This window comes from Xiphophorus maculatus, chromosome 3 (genome assembly GCF_002775205.1).
Source record: "Xiphophorus maculatus strain JP 163 A chromosome 3, X_maculatus-5.0-male, whole genome shotgun sequence".
Taxonomy (NCBI): Eukaryota; Metazoa; Chordata; class Actinopteri; order Cyprinodontiformes; family Poeciliidae; genus Xiphophorus; species Xiphophorus maculatus.
In genome coordinates this window covers 5,194,420-5,213,229 of record NC_036445.1, presented here as the reverse complement: position 1 = coordinate 5,213,229, position 18,810 = coordinate 5,194,420, and the positions used below count along the sequence as shown (strand labels likewise).

Sequence of the window (18,810 nt, the reverse complement as noted above, 5' to 3'; positions counted from 1 at the left end):
CCAATTGCCTTAAATAAATTAAGTAACCACAACAAAAGATTTTAAGTTCACAAAATTCAACATTTTATTTTAACAAAATTGTATACTTAGCATAACATAACAGTCAATAACCCCACAGGAACCTAGATGTAGTCTGCCATGGCATCTGAATTCTGTGAATAATAAGAAAAGTACAAATTAAAAAAAGAATGAGGTGAAGTTTTGATTTTTTTTCACCACCTCTGACAAACAAAATAGTAATACATACCAGAGACATTGTAGAATTCTTTCATCATCCTCGAGTAAAACTGAGAGACATCGAAGGATAGCAGTCCTCATGGCAACATTTTTGGTCTACAAGTAGGAAAAACTATAAAAGTAAGGACAAGCATATTCTGAAGAAACTAAATCACATTTTTTCACAATAAGTGGCATAAAATAATTATTCACCCTTATTTATTGCCTGACTAAGACTAGATTAGAATTTTGATGGTTGTACAGTTAAAGGAGCAACAGCAATTTTCCAACCTGCTATCAGCTGATTATTATATTAATGCCACAGACTGTTGCTCAATCATTCATTATTTCAACAGCTAACTGTGTTTCTTCCAGTCTCAATCACCCAAATATCATCAAGACAAATTCCCCCCTAACAATATGACTCAATGTCCCTTTAACACACCACCAAACTGGCTGGTTTTGAAATTTATTGAGAAGATGTGAGGAGGAGTCATGTGCATGTGTGCGCGTCCAACTGAACAAGATATAAATTAAAAACTTGCAGAATTTTCTTCACCTTAAACAAAATCATTCAGAATGCTCAACCTTTATTCAACCTGGACAAGAATCATGGGAAGTGTGTTGTCAAGGACTCCATTTCAGACTTGAATGCAGCACAGGAGATCCCACCCTCCACTCTGGTGAACTCTGCAAAAACAGTGACAATCAAACCCAGCTCCAGAGGAATTTAGCTTATATTGGGATGGCACAGTAAACACACATTTTTAAAAATACAAATACATAAACAACTTTCAAATAAAATACCTATTAATGATGTAAATAGTGATATGTAGAAAATGCTGAGCAATTATGCTCAGATTTGCATAAACATTTGCTCATATGTTGCAGAAGTCTAAGAATCTAATGTTTCAAATCACTGAAGTCTATTTCTTATGCAAACTCATTCTACTCAAGTATAAGTATCAATTGTTAATAGTCTTACTATTAATATTACTATTTGTAGTAATTATATTCTCACTAACTGAGACTTGAGTCCTCCCGTTCACGGCATAGAGCCGTTAAAAAAAAGAATCGAATTGTTCCTGAATGCCACATTACACCCCGCATGGTCGACTAAAAATTAATGCTACATGAACATTTAGCAGGCTGGGTTTATGCTTACAAACATGCTAAGGGGCTGCAGTTGAAAGACAGGCAATTATTAGTCAGATCTCTTATCATGGACAAAAACATTAAAGGCTCTCAAGTAAAAGGCATGGCAGTTTTAGCTAATGTTTTACCCATGAGCCCATGCTAACATTAGCATGTCAGCCTGTAATGCAGGGGTCGGAACCGTTTTGACCCAGAGAGCCATGAAAGCAAAAATATTTGGAAATTTATTTCAGTGAGAGCCATATAATATATTTTACGACTGAATTCAACTAAATGTGAGTATAAGCCTCTGAATTTATTCTTTTAAACAATGTTGTTATAATACTCACCATTAATGCGACTTCTGGTGCTGCATGGATTTGCTGATGGCTTTGTAGTCTGGTTGGTACTTGGTAAGGTTAAGCTTCATGCAAGCTTTGAGGCTTTCATCCGTTAAACGTGACCGTAGGTTGGACTTGATGTTGTTAAGATGTGAGAATGACTGCTCACATGCACACGTAGATCCAAACATGGTCAATACAGAAGCGCCACAAATCCTTTGTTTTTCCCCACCATACATGGAGCACCATCAGTACACACCGAGAGAAGCTTATCCATAGGTAGATTTTTTTTCTTGAGCGAACGCCATGAAAGACTTGAATAAATCCTCACCTCTTGTGGACCCTTTTATTGGCAGAACAGCAAGACTTTCTTCGCGCAGTGTGGCACCAGCAGGATATCTTGCAATCACACTGAACTGTGACAAATGGCTTGCGTCTGTTGATTCATCCAAAGCCAGGGAAAAGAACGGCGCTGCATTTCTGTCCTTCACCTGCGTTTCCTCCACTTGGTTTCCCATCATGATGGTGCGATCATGAACAGTTCTTGCCGACAAAGACATGTCTCCTTGTCTTTTTTTCTTTTCGCCATCTTCTTCGTCGAAGGGTTAGCTTTGTACGGAGCCCTCTAGGGGACATGGGGATTTTTTTTTCTTTTGCGTTACCTCGCAATACTTTTGCGTTACCTCGCAATACTTTTGCGTTACCTCGCAAAACGTTTGCGTTCCCTCGCAAAACCTTTTGCGTTACCTCGCAAAACGTTTGCGTTCCCTCGCAAAACCTTTTGCGTTACCTCGCAAAACTTTTGCGTTCCCTCGCAAAACTTTTGCGTTACCTCGCAATACTGTACTGGTCAGTTATGCAGCATAATTGAATACCGCAAGCCTTTCCTACGGTGGGCGCCGTACTTTATGCTTTAATATAAGGTTATGTGAGGTATTTCCATGAATGTTAGTATCTTTTTGTGAAATATCTGAAGTTTTATATCTTTCCTTGGGATAGAAAGGCACCACAAACCTACGATATAAACAGAAACTTTCCGTAAGTAGGAAAGAAATAAAAACACATTATAATTTGGACTATTTCTGAGTTATTATCGCGGTTAATAAATCATCTGACAGTTTTGATTGTGTCTCTGTTGTGTTCGTAGTCTGAATGGTTTAAAGAGCTGCTTTCAGTGCCGCTCCATCTTAGCCTTAACAGACATAAACATGCAGTAATAAATCGATTTTCAATCAGTGTTTTGCACCAAGCAGTTTTTACTGTTAACAAGTTTTATTATTAAAAACACGACAAACTAATGATGGTAAAGGGCCGCACTGGGTTAACTCGGGGAATCTCATCTGTCCGTGTATCAATCAGCTCCAAACCATTTCTTTGTTCTGTCACAATTATTGATTTATTCCATTTTGATGATCAGGCTCCAAACTTTGCAAGGACTGACCGCCCCGCTCACCGCTTCCTAATACACACAAAGCCAGCAGGTCAGTATCCTTCCCATTCATACCTGGTGACGTCACTCCCACGTCGACACACCCAAGTGTCAAAGCCGCTGCTCCTGTCATATCAATAATTACTTATTTCATTCATATGGCTCTTACAGAGCCTCAGTGAAAACTTGTTTATTATTATTAACTGCTTGGTGCAAAAAACAAATTGAAAATCGATTTATTACTGCATGTTTATGTCTGTTAAGGCTAAGATGGAGCGGCACTGAAAGCAGCTCTTTAAACCATTCAGACTACGAACACAGCAGAGACACAATCAAAACTGTAAGATGATTTATTACCCGCGATAATTACTCAGAAATAGTCCAAATTATAATGTATTTTTATTTCTTTCCTACTTACGGAAGGTTTCTGTTTAGGTTTGTGGTGCCTTTCTAAAGAAAGATATAAAACTTCAGATATTTCACAAAAAGATATTAAAATTCATGGAAAAACCTCACATAACCTTATATTAAAGCATAAAGTACGGCGCCCACCGTAGGAAAGGCTTACAGTATTAAATTATGCTGCATAACTGACCAGTACAGTATTGCGAGGTAACGCAAAACTTTTGCGAGGTAACGGAAAAGGTTTTGCGAGGGAACGCAAAAGTTTTGCGAGGGAACGCAAAAGTATTGCGAGGTAACGCAAAAGTTTTGCGAGGGAACGCAAAAGAAAAAAAATTCCCCATGTCCCCTAGAGGGCTCCGTAGCTTTGTACGGAGCCCTCTAGGGGACATGGGGAATTTTTTTTCTTTTGCGTTACCTCGCAAAACTTTTGCGTTACCTCGCAATACTTTTGCGTTACCTCGCAAAACTTTTGCGTTCCCTCGCAATACTTTTGCGTTACCTCGCAAAACTTTTGCGTTACCTCGCAAAACCTTTTGCGTTACCTCGCAATACTGTACTGGTCAGTTATGCAGCATAATTGAATACTGCAAGCCTTTCCTACGGTGGGCGCCGTACTTTATGCTTTAATATAAGGTTATGTGAGGTTTTTCCGTGAATGTTAGTATCTTTTTGTGAAATATCTGAAGTTTTATATCTTTCTTTAGGATAGAAAAGCACCACAAACCTACGATATAAACAGAAACCTTCCGTAAGTAGGAAAGAAATAAAAATACATCCTAATTTGGACTATTTCTGAGTTATTATCGCGGTTAATAAATCATCTGACAGTTTTGATTGTGTCTCTGTTGTGTTCGTAGTCTGAATGGTTTAAAGAGCTGCTTTCAGTGCCGCTCCATCTTAACCTTAACAGATATAAACATGCAGTAAAAAATAAATCGATTTTCAATCAGTGTTTTGCACCAAACAGTTTTTACTGTTAACAAGTTTTTATTATTAAACACACGACAAACTAATGATGGTAAAGGGCCGCACTGGGTTAACTCGGGGAATCTCATCTGTCCGTGTATCAATCAGCTCCAAACCATTTCTTTGTTCTGTCACAATTATCGATTTATTCCATTTTGATGATCAGGTTCCAAACTTTGCAAGGACTGACCGCCCCGCTCACCGCTTCCTAATACACACAAAGCCAGTATCCTTCCCATTCATACCTGGTGACGTCACTCCCACGTCGACACACCTAAGTGTCAAAGCCGCTGCTCCTGTCATATCAATAACTACTTATTTCATTCATATGGCTCTTACAGAGCCTCAGTGAAAACTTGTTTATTATTATTAACTGTTTGGTGCAAAACACTGATTGAAAATCGATTTATTTTTTACTGTATGTTTATGTCTGTTAAGGCGAAGATGGAGCGGCACTGAAAGCAGCTCTTTAAACCATTCAGACTACGAACACAACAGAGACACAATCAAAACTGTCAGATGATTTATTACCCGCGATAATTACTCAGAAATAGTCCAAATTATAATGTATTTTTATTTCTTTCCTACTTACGGAAGGTTTCTGTTTATATCGTAGGTTTGTGGTGCCTTTCTATCCTAAAGAAAGATATAAAACTTCAGATATTTCACAAAAAGATACTAACATTCACGGAAAAACCTCACATAACCTTATATTAAAGCATAAAGTACGGCGCCCACCGTAGGAAAGGCTTGCAGTATTCAATTATGCTGCATAACTGACCAGTACAGTATTGCGAGGTAACGCAAAAGGTTTTGCGAGGTAACGCAAAAGTTTTGCGAGGTAACGCAAAAGTATTGCGAGGGAACGCAAAAGTTTTGCGAGGTAACGCAAAAGTTTTGCGAGGTAACGCAAAAGTATTGCGAGGTAACGCAAAAGTATTGCGAGGTAACGCAAAAGTTTTGCGAGGTAACGCAAAAGTATTGCGAGGGAACGCAAAAGTTTTGCGAGGTAACGCAAAAGTTTTGCGAGGTAACGCAAAAGTATTGCGAGGGAACGCAAAAGTTTTGCGAGGTAACGCAAAAGAAAAAAAAATCCCCATGTCCCCTAGAGGGCTCCGTAAGCTTTGAGCTAATGCCCGAGCAGACTGATTCAAAAGGGGGCATTTACCTGCTTACCCAGCAACAGCCACCGTAGGCTATTATCATCCAATTAAAATAATGGACTGCTCCAGCACCCAATAGCAACCCTGGACAGGACATGAGCAGTGGAAAATAGATCCATCTAAATTAAATATTTTATGTTTTATCTGCCAGTCAGATGCAATCATCAAAAGAGCCACACGTTCCCGACCCCTACTGTAAAGACTTTAATGCATCATCCTTTTTGAGAAAAATCAACCTGTAACCACATATGCGAGTAGTAAAGGCATACATGACAAATTAAAATATACCGAAGACAAAGAACTCACCTTTAGAGAAGCTCTGCTTCTTCCGATGTACAAGTCCTCAAACATTCTGGAAGCTTCTTGCACTTTGCTGCGCATGCGCACTGCTGAGCTGAAGCATTCACTCCACTAACAAAAATATTCAAATCCAGTTTACTCAAAATAACTTTGTCTTGTATCTTTCTCAGGCCAAACACGTACATTACTCACATTACTTGAGTTGAATAAACAATTTAGTGAGACTTGAGTAAAGCATACAAACCTAATTTAAGTAAGAATAGGTATTGCCTTTTAGAGTGTAGTAATTGGAAGCAAAAAGGAAGAGCATTAAGATCTCACTGAAGGATCATTTCTGGTTTTGGCATCACAACAGCTGCAGAAAATGTAGCCTGTAGAAAAAAAAAATACGTTTTTATCTCTGTTTTATAAAGATTTTACCCAGCAGAACTTTATAAAGTACTTCATAATTTTTTATTTTACTTTTTCTCTATTTAATGTATCTAAGAGTAGCATTGATAAGTTAGTTAAATTATACAAAGGATATTTTTTTTCTATATTAGGACTTATCCTTCCCAATATGTTAAAGACACAATGACCACCACAATGACACCACTGTGTTTCACTGTTGATATGATCTTCCTTGTCTGAAATGCCGTTAGTTTTAGCCAGATGTAGTGGTACACACACCCACAGAATATTTTATTAAATCATAAACAATGTATTACTTTTTGAAATCTTTTAACCAACTTCATGTTTTCAGACCGGTGCTATTTAAGTTATTTCTAGATTCAGCAAGTCAGACGGGAAGGCCTGAGTGTATGGAGGTGTCAAGTGAAATTGAATTCTAAAAAATTATTAAACCATAGTTCATTCATTATTTAAAAATGTCACAATTATGATTTAGATCAGATTGTGTTGGATAAACTACATAAAATTAACATTTGAAAATCACTCTCGTATTTACTTATGCATGCTTGACAAAACACATGCGTATGATGACTCAAAATGGATAAAAACAGAAGAAATCTGTAGATGATAAACACTTCGACACATATTGTCTGGAGTTTGGACAATGCTTCTTTTAGCATAACACTTTGGTATCATGAAGATATTTCTATTTTAAAGACTAACTATGAGAGGCCAGCAGGAGTATTTTTAATATAGCTACACAAGAGAGGGAAGTGTGTTAAGGGTCGAATTTGAGGTACTTGTGGTCACCCCTATGCTGGAACGGTTTTCAAGTCTGAGATATTGAGAAATCACCTCTTGTGAAATCTGCTATAACAGATTCTGGCAGCGTTTATTTAAACTAGTTTAAAAAATAAAAAAAACACCCCTGTGTTGGATGTGTTTTGAAAAGGCAACTGTAGCTACTCTGAAACAATAAAGTCCTGTGCATTTTACGAGTACTAATAAATCTCTTTGAGAAACTATTTTGTCTTAAAGCTTGAAATGTTTAAACTGAATATTTCATTGTGTTTGTTTGGAACTGAAAACATCCTGAAACTGATTGCTTTGAAATTCTCTTTCTTTGTATGTTTTCAGAGTGTAAAATTGACAACTGTGAAGCATGCTTCAGTCGCAACTTTTGCACAAAATGTAAGGAGGGCTTGTATTCACACAGTGGCCGATGTTATGTCAGCTGCCCTCCAGGCAAGCACACCGCCAATAACACCATGGATTGTGACGGTGAGTGAACGTTTACATTTATTGTGTAAAACTTACAAACAGCATTGCCACTTCATCTTACTTGGATGAAAAATGTGAAGAGCAAATTTTACGCATCTCTTCTTTAGCCATTGTTTGAGACAATATTGACACTCCAGTTTCCTTTTTAGCGCCTCAAGTATTTACAGTCGAAAGACTTCAAATGCCAAACTTTTTGGCATTGTAAAAGTAGTCATACACTTTAAACCTTTTCACATTTGACACATTACAACTACAAACATCAAAGTATTTTAATTTGATTTTTATGTAATTGTTAAATTGTTTATATGTTTTATGTTACAAATTATTCTCTGAAAAGTGTGTAATGCATTTCTATTCAACCTACCTACAATAAATACTCTGTAGAACCACATTCACTGCAGTTACACCTGCAGGCCTTTTGGGTACCTCTCTTTGGGTACAACCAGAAACTGTAATTTTGATTTTTCTTCTTTTCAAGTTCAGTCAGATTAGACAATAAGAGTCTGTGAATTGGAATTTTTAATACTTGCCACAGATTCTCAGTTACATTCTGGTTCTGAACAAACCAATGTGTTGTAGTTCTTGCTGTATGTTCTGCAAGAAGGCAAACCTCTGCCTCGACCTAATAGCTCTTCATTCAGGATTTCAGTAGAAACAGTTAAATTGTGATCTTTATGGCAGAGGTTGTGAATACTTATTGTGATTTTCTGGTTTTAAATTTTTAGTAAATCCCCAAAACCTTTTCCCACATACTCATAGTGGGGTATTTGTGTGTAGAATTTTGAGGAAAGAGAAAATGTAGAACATCGTGAATACTTTCTAGATGTCTGAAGTCTGTTCTTATAACTTGGCAAAATGTTAAAATGCTCCAAAGATATAAATACTTTTACAAGGCACGGTATTACTAAGTTAAACTGGCTCTGCTCCTATCCATAATTGTCACATGCAGAGTCTGCTTAAAGACAACACATTTTCAGTTTCTTAGCAACTACCCAAACCTGTTGCTCTGCTGCTATAAATCCATCCACAAATCACAAATTGTTTTCAGATGTGCAGACTCCCTAAGCTCATTATCCTAAGTCAAACCTACTGAGGTGTGAAAAGCACAGAAAATATGAAGCGAATGTGAGATGCTGAAGATTTGAACACTTCACTCAGCTCCTAAGTTTTTTGAACATATATGTATATATGTATTTATATATTTTTTTGTCCCAGGTCATCATGCTTCAGAGTGTGAACTAGGAGAGTGGAGCCAATGGAGTTCCTGCATGAAGAAGAACAAGACATGTGGATTTAAGAAGGGCTCACAAACCCGGGTTCGTTCACCCCTTCCCCAGATTCACAGTGTGGACACCTCCCCTGCTTATGTGCCCTCACAGACCTGTGCTCCAGAGACAGAAAGGAGGAAGTGTGTTGTGACCAAGATGCCTTGTCCTAGAGGTAAAAGACACAATCAAAAAAGCTGATTCATAAATGAGTTTTTTTCCCTTGAACATATGAGCAAATGAAAGTTGAAATGTTCCATAAAAACGGCATTATAATGACTCATTTTTAAAAAGTTAGCACACTCACAAGTGTGTTTTTGACTCGCAGCATGTTGGTTTGGCTTGGTTTGGCAGAAGAAGCAGAAGGTTACAGAATCTCCTGAGCTTAGCATGTATAAACAATAAACTCAATCCACCAGTTGAGCAGATGAAGGGTGGACATTACGCACTGCTGAGCTGGATGGGGATCTGAAAAACTAGAGAAAGGGCTGTTTGTTTCTGAAGACCACTGAAGCGAGAGGCTTTTATGGCTGCACACAACCGCTTGCTCTCCAGCAGGTTAACAGTCATTCTCACAGTTTAGTGACCATTAATGTTTTATTGGTAACTCTATGCTTTGTTAACTGCTGAGGCCATCAAATAACAACTCAGGCAAAAAGCAAATGTAAATTGCATATAAAGTTCAAGAAAAATGCAGTATTTGTTTATTTGAGAAACAGCTATCACACCTGGATTTAGGTTCAGACTTGACTAGGCTATTAATAAATTCCCACTCAAAGACTTATGTTCTTCAGATCTTCCCCCTGCTGCCAAGTATGTTGGATCTTAAGGTCACATTTTGATGACACATAGTGCCTTATAAGTCTACTGAATATTTCCCTAAAGGTGGTCAAGATGTCTTTTTTATTTCTTGAGAAAATATGAGAAGGTCTTTGTGTTCTTTTTGATCAGCAGTGGATTTTGCCAAGGGTTTCAAATGTGTCCAGTGTTGTTCTTTCTGTTGGACTACAAACATTTAATGTGATTTTAGTATAAATAGTAGGCCAGTTATTCCTAGGATTCATTACTACTCATGTCTCTCACTCTGGAAGTCTCTGCCATAGTCTCAGAGCCAGAAAAAAGGCCCTGGAATTCTTATGAATTACTGATAAATGTCCTTGTTTCTCATTTGTTCTTACATGTCTTTAGATTAGGACATGAAGAGTTGCTTTTTGAGAGTTTAACTTAGTTCATGGTGTCACTGAGGTGCTATTTAAGTTACATATTGATTGTATCAGTAATCTGGCCACTGAATTTGAAAGCAGCTTTCCGAAAAATGTTATTCACAATTGATAAATCATTTAACAAAGGGGAGAATTACTTTGTCACACAGGGCCCAGTTGGTTTTGAAAGCATTTTCTCCTAAAAAACATGAGCTCATTTGTGGAACAGTTTTTGTATTCCTTGGGCTTTCGCCTGTCAAGATGTTTTCTAAAATCTTTTTTGAAGACTTTAAAAAAAGAAAGTGTGATGATAAAAGCAAAAACAGAAAAATCTGTAAAGGTCAAATACTTGTTTGCTGCACTTTGGTAGCTGTTGCACCTACTTATTTCATTTCATTGGATTAGATCTCTTCAATTGCAATAAGATTAACGTTAATTTGAAGTTATTAGCAAATCACTTTCTCTCTAAATGCCCCCATATGTCAGTTTCTTTTACATAATGCACCAATTTTAACAAGAGCTAGAACAGTAAAGTTAGTTACAAGGGCAAACGGAACTTTAAATAGGGAGTATTTAAAGTCTTTATTGGAAGGTGGCACGCTTAGGGGATTTCGGTCACAGCAGCAATGTTGGCTAACAACATTTGCACAGTTCTGGCAGCAGTACAGATGTTTCAACATGTAACAGATGGCCTGCCCCGATACTGTATGTGAGTAAACATGGGGAGGGCTCGCATATTATGTTACCATTCTCTAAACTTGGAAAGTTCCTCTCGGGTTCTGGATCTAAACAACAGAACATGATCTGACAGTGTCCCGTACAGGTCTGCTTGGATGAAGGATTGTAGTTGTTCATCGAAGAGCTGGCTATTCATGACTTTTGACTACAAGGTATCAAACATAAGAAGCAAATTCACTCTTGCCACCTCTTCTAGGAAACGCCTTCAGCTTTGAGTTCAAAATAATACTTTGTGGTGAAAAATTGCAAACTCTTTCTAAACTTTATGCAAAGCTATTTTATAATTAAGAAAATAAGAATGATAGAAGAAGTTTCATATGACACATATAAAGTCCTAGAAGCCTTATGGATTACGTAATAACCAACTGTTAAAGTTAAGAAGCCTTTTTTCTTAGCCTCATCTTGCTAAATTTCTGCTAAAATGCACTGGAACGATTTTTATTGGCTGGATAATTCATGGGTGATGGCACTGTGATTCCAATGAACAAGTTCATGTGGGTAAAAGAGCGCAGCTGTGGATTCATCTGTGGGAGCTGGCTGGCAGGCGGGCTATATAAAACACAGGGGGCAGATCTTGTATAACATTAGTGATTTAGTGGCCTGCAGATCTCACGCTTTGTGTTGATTTGGCTGTGATTTTTCCCCCCGCCGTTTCCTGAAGCTCAATGAAAAAAAAAAAAGTCTCACGCGAAAGGATTTGCTGCATGTGTTATTGCATTTGTCAAGCAAAACTGTTTAGCTTGGATGGAGAGTAGGTGCAATCAGAGCTGTCATAAACTGATGGAGTCCCCGTCTCTGGGCCCCATCAGTGATTTGTTAGAGAACTAATTAAGTCCTTACACAGTGAGTGCGTCTGCTAGTGTTTTTGAAATATTTTCGAGGACTCTTCAAACATGCTCCACTCTTGCTCATCATGTTTAATTTCAGCTGTTCACGCTTAGTTTTAAGGGCTTGTTAAAATAGTGAGCATAAAAGCTCAGTTTATAGATGCAACATTAATGAAATTAAAGACACTAATGATTCACATTCTTTACGGAATCTTGCTAAATGTCAGTCAGTTCACCAAATGAGTGTTTAGTTGTGTTTATTTTTAACAAATCAATTATAGCTGGAAAATTAGCATGGCTCAGATTCTTCTAGGTTTTAGTTGTAAGTATGACAACAATGATGTTTTTCTGGGTCAGTGGCAGAAATACAGATGTCTTAGGTTTTGTGACCAATATTTGAATCCTCACTTTGCCATTAAAGAGTCTAGCTGATTCTGTTTTCTGTGTAAGACCTATAAATAAACAATTACTTATTTTTTTACTGTTGTAAATAAATCAAAATGTTCTAATAATATTTTATTAAATTAATTTTTTCACATATAAACATTTGTTTACTTTACAAAATCATATTTAAAAAAATAGTCCAAAGTTGCTGAGTTGTGTCTCTCTGGGTCAATGAAAATCTACAAAAAATATGGGACAGAAACACCTTTAAATAAAACCCAGCAATAGAATGATGACATACAGTATCTCCTTTACAAAACAGAGCATATATCAACAATCATTGTTATACACCTGAAAATATAAGCATGTGCATCATGTCACAAGATATTTTTTATTATTAAAGCTTCAAAGTATTTGACTGGAGTCTCCAATTTAAAAATCAATTGGTATGCCATTGAATGCTAAAAATGTTTATATTTTTTGTCCCTCATTTCAGGTAGTCAGTTTCACAATATATGCATTCATTGACATTTTTCACTGTGTGCAATGAACCAAAAACACATAGGAGTTTCATTTTGTGGAACGAGTGACAACAAATAATGAACTTGTATATATTTTTTTATTTTTATTTAAATTTTTTTGGACGAGCTTCTAGATTTTGTGGTGTTTGTTAGCAATCAGAACTCAGAACAATCAAATTTGATTCAGTGACTGTTAGACATTGTTTGTTTTCCACTTTGTTGGCTACTATTCAAGTTGTCACTGGCCTTCACTAGGCCCTTGACATTTGTCTCATTAAGTGATTTTAAGTGATCTGTAAAACAGAAAATTTCTACTTCACTATCCATAGTGCCCTTATAAACCTTTAAAATTGTCAGCTTATCCCACTTCTGAACTGATGGTGACTGAAAATTAACTATAGTGTGGGAAGTCTGTTATTTAGGCTGTGATTATGCCCTTAAAATCTGTGACAGGTGTGTACAAGAGCTAAAGCAGAGAGTAGGGCGTGCACGGTTTGAGAGTGTGTCAAGTGGGACAAAGGAGTGAGTAGCTGTTGAAATTTAAATTAAACAGACCAAGAGACCACTGCCAGATTGGTCCCATGTGCTACAGGACAGCTGGGCTTTGAGTTCACTGCTAATGTTGATCCGTTGCTATAAAAGTTCTGGCTTGTTGATGTTAAAGAGATGATAGTTTTAATTTTCTGTGACTGTCGGCAAATATACAGCATTCAGAGTTGGCTTTCTTCCTGCAGGAGTGAGATTGTACAGTAGTGGAACTCAGTTGTGGAGATGGTCGTTGCTGCAAATAAGCTGTTAATCTAAGAAATAGGTCCTTATTTTAATTACAAATAAACAGGTCCCTGGTTAGAAATGATACAATATTTTGAGCCAACTAATATATTTTTTTACAAGATTCAGTTGCACTAATCTAAAAACGAAGGAGAGACCGCTCTATCTTCAGCAACTCAGTTCTTAGTGAGGACTTAAACATTTACAGTAATTGAACAATCCAACAAAGCATATCATATCTTTTCTTAGATTTAGGCAGATAATTATTGTAGTAAGTGTTGCTTTAGTAACTGACACTACAGCAGCTCCCATTCTAAACATTATTCCAGCAATGTTGCTGGTGTTTATTTCCTGAGAATGTGAGTAATTCGTCCAAACCATTAAAACATAGAAGCAAACATAGTTGTTGTAGTATTGAGTTGGATCATAATCTTTAGTATTTCCTGCACATATTCATGTAGAACCATTTCATTTCTGGTTTACAAAAACTACTTTCCTCCAAGACCTTTTAAATTATTCTTGACAGTTCATTTGCCTTGTCACAATAAGCTCTTATGTCATGCAGCTGGTGTCCCAAAATTTATACTGTTATGCTCTAGGAAACCCAAACTGAACTAAAACTGCCACTGTCAATATGTACTATATTAACTGACTGAGGAAAATTTCCCTAAATATACAAGTACAGATTACAAGTATCAATCTATGGATGTTGTAATCGAGTGGCCTATATTAGCCTTGCACATCTATTAGATACTAGTGCAACCTTTTTGTGGTGCTGCATTCTGCCATTTGGACATTTTTCTTAATTGTTAATGAAAATTCATCTTCATATTGACCAAGCCTGGGACAAATAATTACAGAAGTTTTTCCATCTTTAAAGTGCAATACATTCTATTACTAAACTGAAGAACAAAAAGGTCTGTCAGACTGAGAAATTTAAAAAATAAACAATCTGCAATTACCTGGTGGTATAAATGTGAACCTCAACTTTGTTGAATCACCTTTTGATTCAACTCCAGCAGTCAGTGTTCGGTAGTAAACACCTGACATAAATGCCAGTGCATCTGACTAAACTTTCAGCTCTCCTTGAAGCCTCTCTCTCATCATTTAACTAAAGCTATGGATGGACAGAAGGTGATAAAGGATTTAAATCCATCCATCCATCCATCCATCCATCCATCCATCCATCCATCCATCCATCCATCCATCCATCCATCCATCCATCTTCTAACACCCTTGTCTCTAGTGGGGTTAGGAGGGGTGCTGATGCCTATCTCCAGCTAACGTTCTGGGCGAGGGGCGAGGTACACCCTGGACAGGTCGCCAGTCTGTCGCAGGGCATGTCGCAGGTTTTAAATTACAGGTGTCAAACTCCAGTCCTGGAGGGCCACTGCCTTGAAACTTTTAGATGTGCCTCTGCTGCACTACACCTGAATAGAATAATTAGGTCATTAGCAAGAATCTGGAGAACTTATCTACACAAGAAGGAGGTAATTAAGCCATTTCATTCCAGTGTTTTGTAGCTGTGGCACATCTAAAAGCTGCAGGACAGCGACCCTTGAGGACTGGAGTTTGACACCCCTGATTTAAATGATCTAATTATACAAAAGGGTAAGTCGAGGCACAGACACATATAGGTGAGGGAGTCTCCAATGCTAAAATGCTGCAATTTCTGAGTAGTCCTGTGTTCTTCATGTGATATTGGTCTCACATCTTATCTAAATGTCTAAACTGAAGAGGGCTGAAAGACATAAGCGTTTTTAAAAGCTTTTTGTCATGTCTAAAATCTTCCGAGGTCTTGTGGAAGAATCTATCATGGGCTTATGAAACCAAACTCGAAGACTACTCCCTTGCATATCAACAAAAAATCCCTATTTCCTATAGTGACAGGATTATGCTACGGGTGTATCTTTTTCTTTTAAAAGTGAGGGATTTCAGAACAATTCTAATTACTAGTGAGTTTTCATCCCAAACTCTCAGGTGTGCGCTTAGGATCGAAGAAGCTTTGGACAAGATTTATCCTCAAAATGTAACTAATGTAACTAATGGATCCTGCAACCTTTGATGAGACATATTGACCAATTGTTGCAAAGTTAAGATGTAGGATGTTGACCAAATAAAAATTCTTCAAAGTTGAAACTTAATCAAAAGGTGCCTCAACAAAGCATTGGTTAAAGGGTTTGTACACTTCTGCAACCATTTTGTTATCTTTTTTTCATTTAAATTGTGCAGGATGTCATATCAAGGTTTAAAATAGATTTGAAATTATGTTGGTCTTATTATTTTTTTTCAAAATCCTAACATTTTAATAGGATTATCTAGACTTTCGAGATTAAGTAGACATATTGATACATCCGTTATTAGTTATTAGATTCATTCAACAATTCATATTGTTCTTTTGACAGCAATTTCTCCACAAAACACAAGATGATGAAAATTACCTTTTAAGATTCCTTTTGGAAAGTAGAACTATCAATCATTTTGTATATATTGTCATTTCAGACAAAAAGAATAAGAGCAACAGACAGGATGATACAAACAGGAGAGAAAATCCACGTGGGAGAGGACGAGAAGGCAAAGGAGGAGGTGGAGGGGGGAAGCGGAGGAAAGGCCAAAGCAGGACCACCACTGCGTCCACCGTCACAACCAGCGCTGTCACCTAAACTCTGAAATCTGCTGGGTGAGGACAGGAAAAAAACTGAGACGGTGCCTTGCCCAGCAGCCCCAGAAAACACACAGAGATTAGTGGGAAAGAGTTACTGCTGCTATGCTGCATTGTAGAACATGCAATGAGAACTGGAGGACTGCTTCAACAAAAAGGTTTTCTGAAACTTTTGGGAAAAAAAAAAAAAAATCCTGCGGATCTTGTGTTATTCTGACAGCCTTGCTGGTTTCCAGTTGAAATCACAGTTGGATAGCGAAGCCACATTGCAAATTGTGGCTTGGTTTGGTCTGTGTCTTAAACTGATTGTACTAAAACTATTGGACAGGTCTTTCTTTTCAAAGTGCAGCATTAAGCAGGAAGGTTGATTCTTCATGAAGATTTTCTAAAGTCTGTATAGACAGACAACGTGTATAATTTCCAGCCTGATTGTAATCACAATCTGTATTTCATTTGTTTTTGTATTTTGGAGAGGTGTCTGATGGAGTTCCTCAAACGTCACAGCTCATGATGTGGAGACAATGAACAGCAATAGGTTGCAGCACCAATATTTTCTGTAGGGAGTTGAAACAAAACAAAGTCACTGGACATGAATCATGGCTGCTGAGGATCAAAAATCATTGGTGAATACATTTGAAGGCATCTGGTACAAAAACAACTTGAGAATAACCAATCATATCCTTCATATCCATATCCTTCTGTGGCTTCTAAGCAAAAATACAATATCATCGCTTTCTGATTGTTTTAAATGAAATATTTTATCTGAAAAAAGAATATCTGCACAAGAATTAATATTTGCATGATACTAAGTAGCATTTGTGTACGCGTGCATCTGTGTGCATTTAAATCTACCTGAAGTATTCGTGTTTGCGTAGTTTATATGCATATCTGCATGGATTTCAGTGTTCGACGGATCTTTGCTGTGTGAACATGAGTAGTCAACGTTGCACATGCAGTTTGTCTTATTACTCGTCTCATAGACTGAAGGAACCAAGTCTGGAAAATAAATGGAAGGACATATAGACGCACATTAATATATAAGAACCACACTTACCATTACACTAGCCGTCAAATAAGCCCTGTCAATAACCAGAATGTAACATGGTCTGATGATTTTGCACAACTGTAATGTTTTCCTACTGCTCATATTCCAGAACAATCACAGCATTTTACGTTTTCAAAAACTGACCACATCGCATACACGGAATGCTTTTGGTCTTTAAATAAATATCTGAAGATGTTACATGGTACTTTATTCATTCTTTGATGCTATGGATTGAGATATGTAATATGTCAAGATGTGTTTACCAGTATTAGTATCATCATGTATAGCTTTTTTTCTGTGAAAGCCTGAATAAAATACAGATGAAGCTGGTGATGCATCAGTCGTACACTAGATGTGCTTGTAATTTGTGCATTTGCCTTGCAATTATTCTTATTAGAAATAGCAAGTTCCTTGAATACAAGCCATAGGTGGTAGATGATTTTTGCTTAATACGTTTGTTTTAAACATTTGAACGTTCAGAGGAAGGCAATGAACTGTCAATCAATTCAATTTGAACAGCTTGCAAAGATGCTTTGAGTCTGTCAGTCATCTGTCTCTCATGGCAGATCAAAAGTGGAAAGTGGCTGATTTTGAGACCCTTGAGGAGGTTAAAAGATTGGAGGATAAGATCAGTTTCACATGTATCGGTTGAGCTCCTAAAATTGTGGAAATCGGGGCCGATTAATCTGTGCACCCTGAGTGGATTTCCATTTTGATTTTGCTTTTATATTTTAATGACAGATCACATGACTAAACTATTGCTGTTTTTTGTTTCTGCTCTGCAAAATTTTATTCTTTTTTAAATTACCTTGTTTTGGAAGTTCTCCGATAACCAATGCACATGATTGTCAAAACCTAATTTAAAAGTGGATTAGTTCTACAGTATCAAAAAAAATAATAATTTCACATAATGAAGTCAAATGATGAAGACGTAAAGATTTTATAATTCAGATATTTTTAAGCTTAAGTAGCATTTTAAAATTTTGCGAATCAGAGTTTTGTCAAATCAGCAAAGAATGCAAGTAAAATCCTCCTGAACCTTCTGTCTCAGCATAATCAGCATAATAAAAAAAGCCTCGTCTTGGTAAAGTCTGGGTAGAAACAGTCATCTTGGGAGGTGGAAGAGCTCAGATGGTGTGATAGGATGCTCGGGATCACCGGCCAAATGCTGGCGCCTGGGCAGGGGGTCGTAAAAGCAGAGACAGAAATAAAAACTAATGGTGTGTCATGGCCAGATGGGAGGGGGTGTACCACGTATTGGGCCCACAACAAAACAGCCGTTTCTCATTACCCAAAGGGAAGGCAGGGAAAATGGCAAAGCATACACCGTAAATTACACATTCATCGCTCTTCCTGACCATAAATTTTTGCCTTGGCTGCACTGGACGGAGCTCTCTCTCACCTCCCACTCTCACTCTCTGTAGTTTCTGGTCTCTTGTTCGCCACTCCACAGTTTTCCAAGCAAAACGTTTTGGTAAGTCCTTGGAATATCTGGGTGCCATTGATTTACCAAGGCAGCAGATGCAGAAGGATTTTGTCAAATTCTCTCCAAGTCCTGGTTTGTCCATAGAAATAGTTTTATGGCCATCTTAGGTCAACAAGTTCTTGTCCTTATTTACTTCTAGCAACTGTGTTGAAAAATTGATTTTTTAGGGATCTCCATGATCTGTCCAAATCTAGCTAAAATCTTAGAAAGTAAATATGGAAGTAACACTTCCATATGTTGTCCCATTTCAACCACAAAGCTTAACACACAAGGTAGTGTTTAAA

The 18,810-nt window shown here is 37.3% G+C and overlaps 1 protein-coding gene across 1 annotated transcript in view; it reads left to right on the top strand.

The window, feature by feature from the left end:
- The window catches only part of rspo1 (R-spondin 1), a 30,238-nt gene extending 12,847 nt beyond the window's left edge, over positions 1–17,391 (top strand). The window contains exons 4-6 of the mRNA XM_023329614.1: positions 7,482–7,625; positions 8,841–9,065; positions 15,836–17,391. Of these exons, the coding sequence (XP_023185382.1) occupies positions 7,482–7,625; positions 8,841–9,065; positions 15,836–15,996 (530 nt within the window). The 3' untranslated portion in view covers positions 15,997–17,391. The remainder of the gene's footprint in view (positions 1–7,481; positions 7,626–8,840; positions 9,066–15,835) is intronic.
- Positions 17,392–18,810: the final 1,419 nt, after the last annotated feature.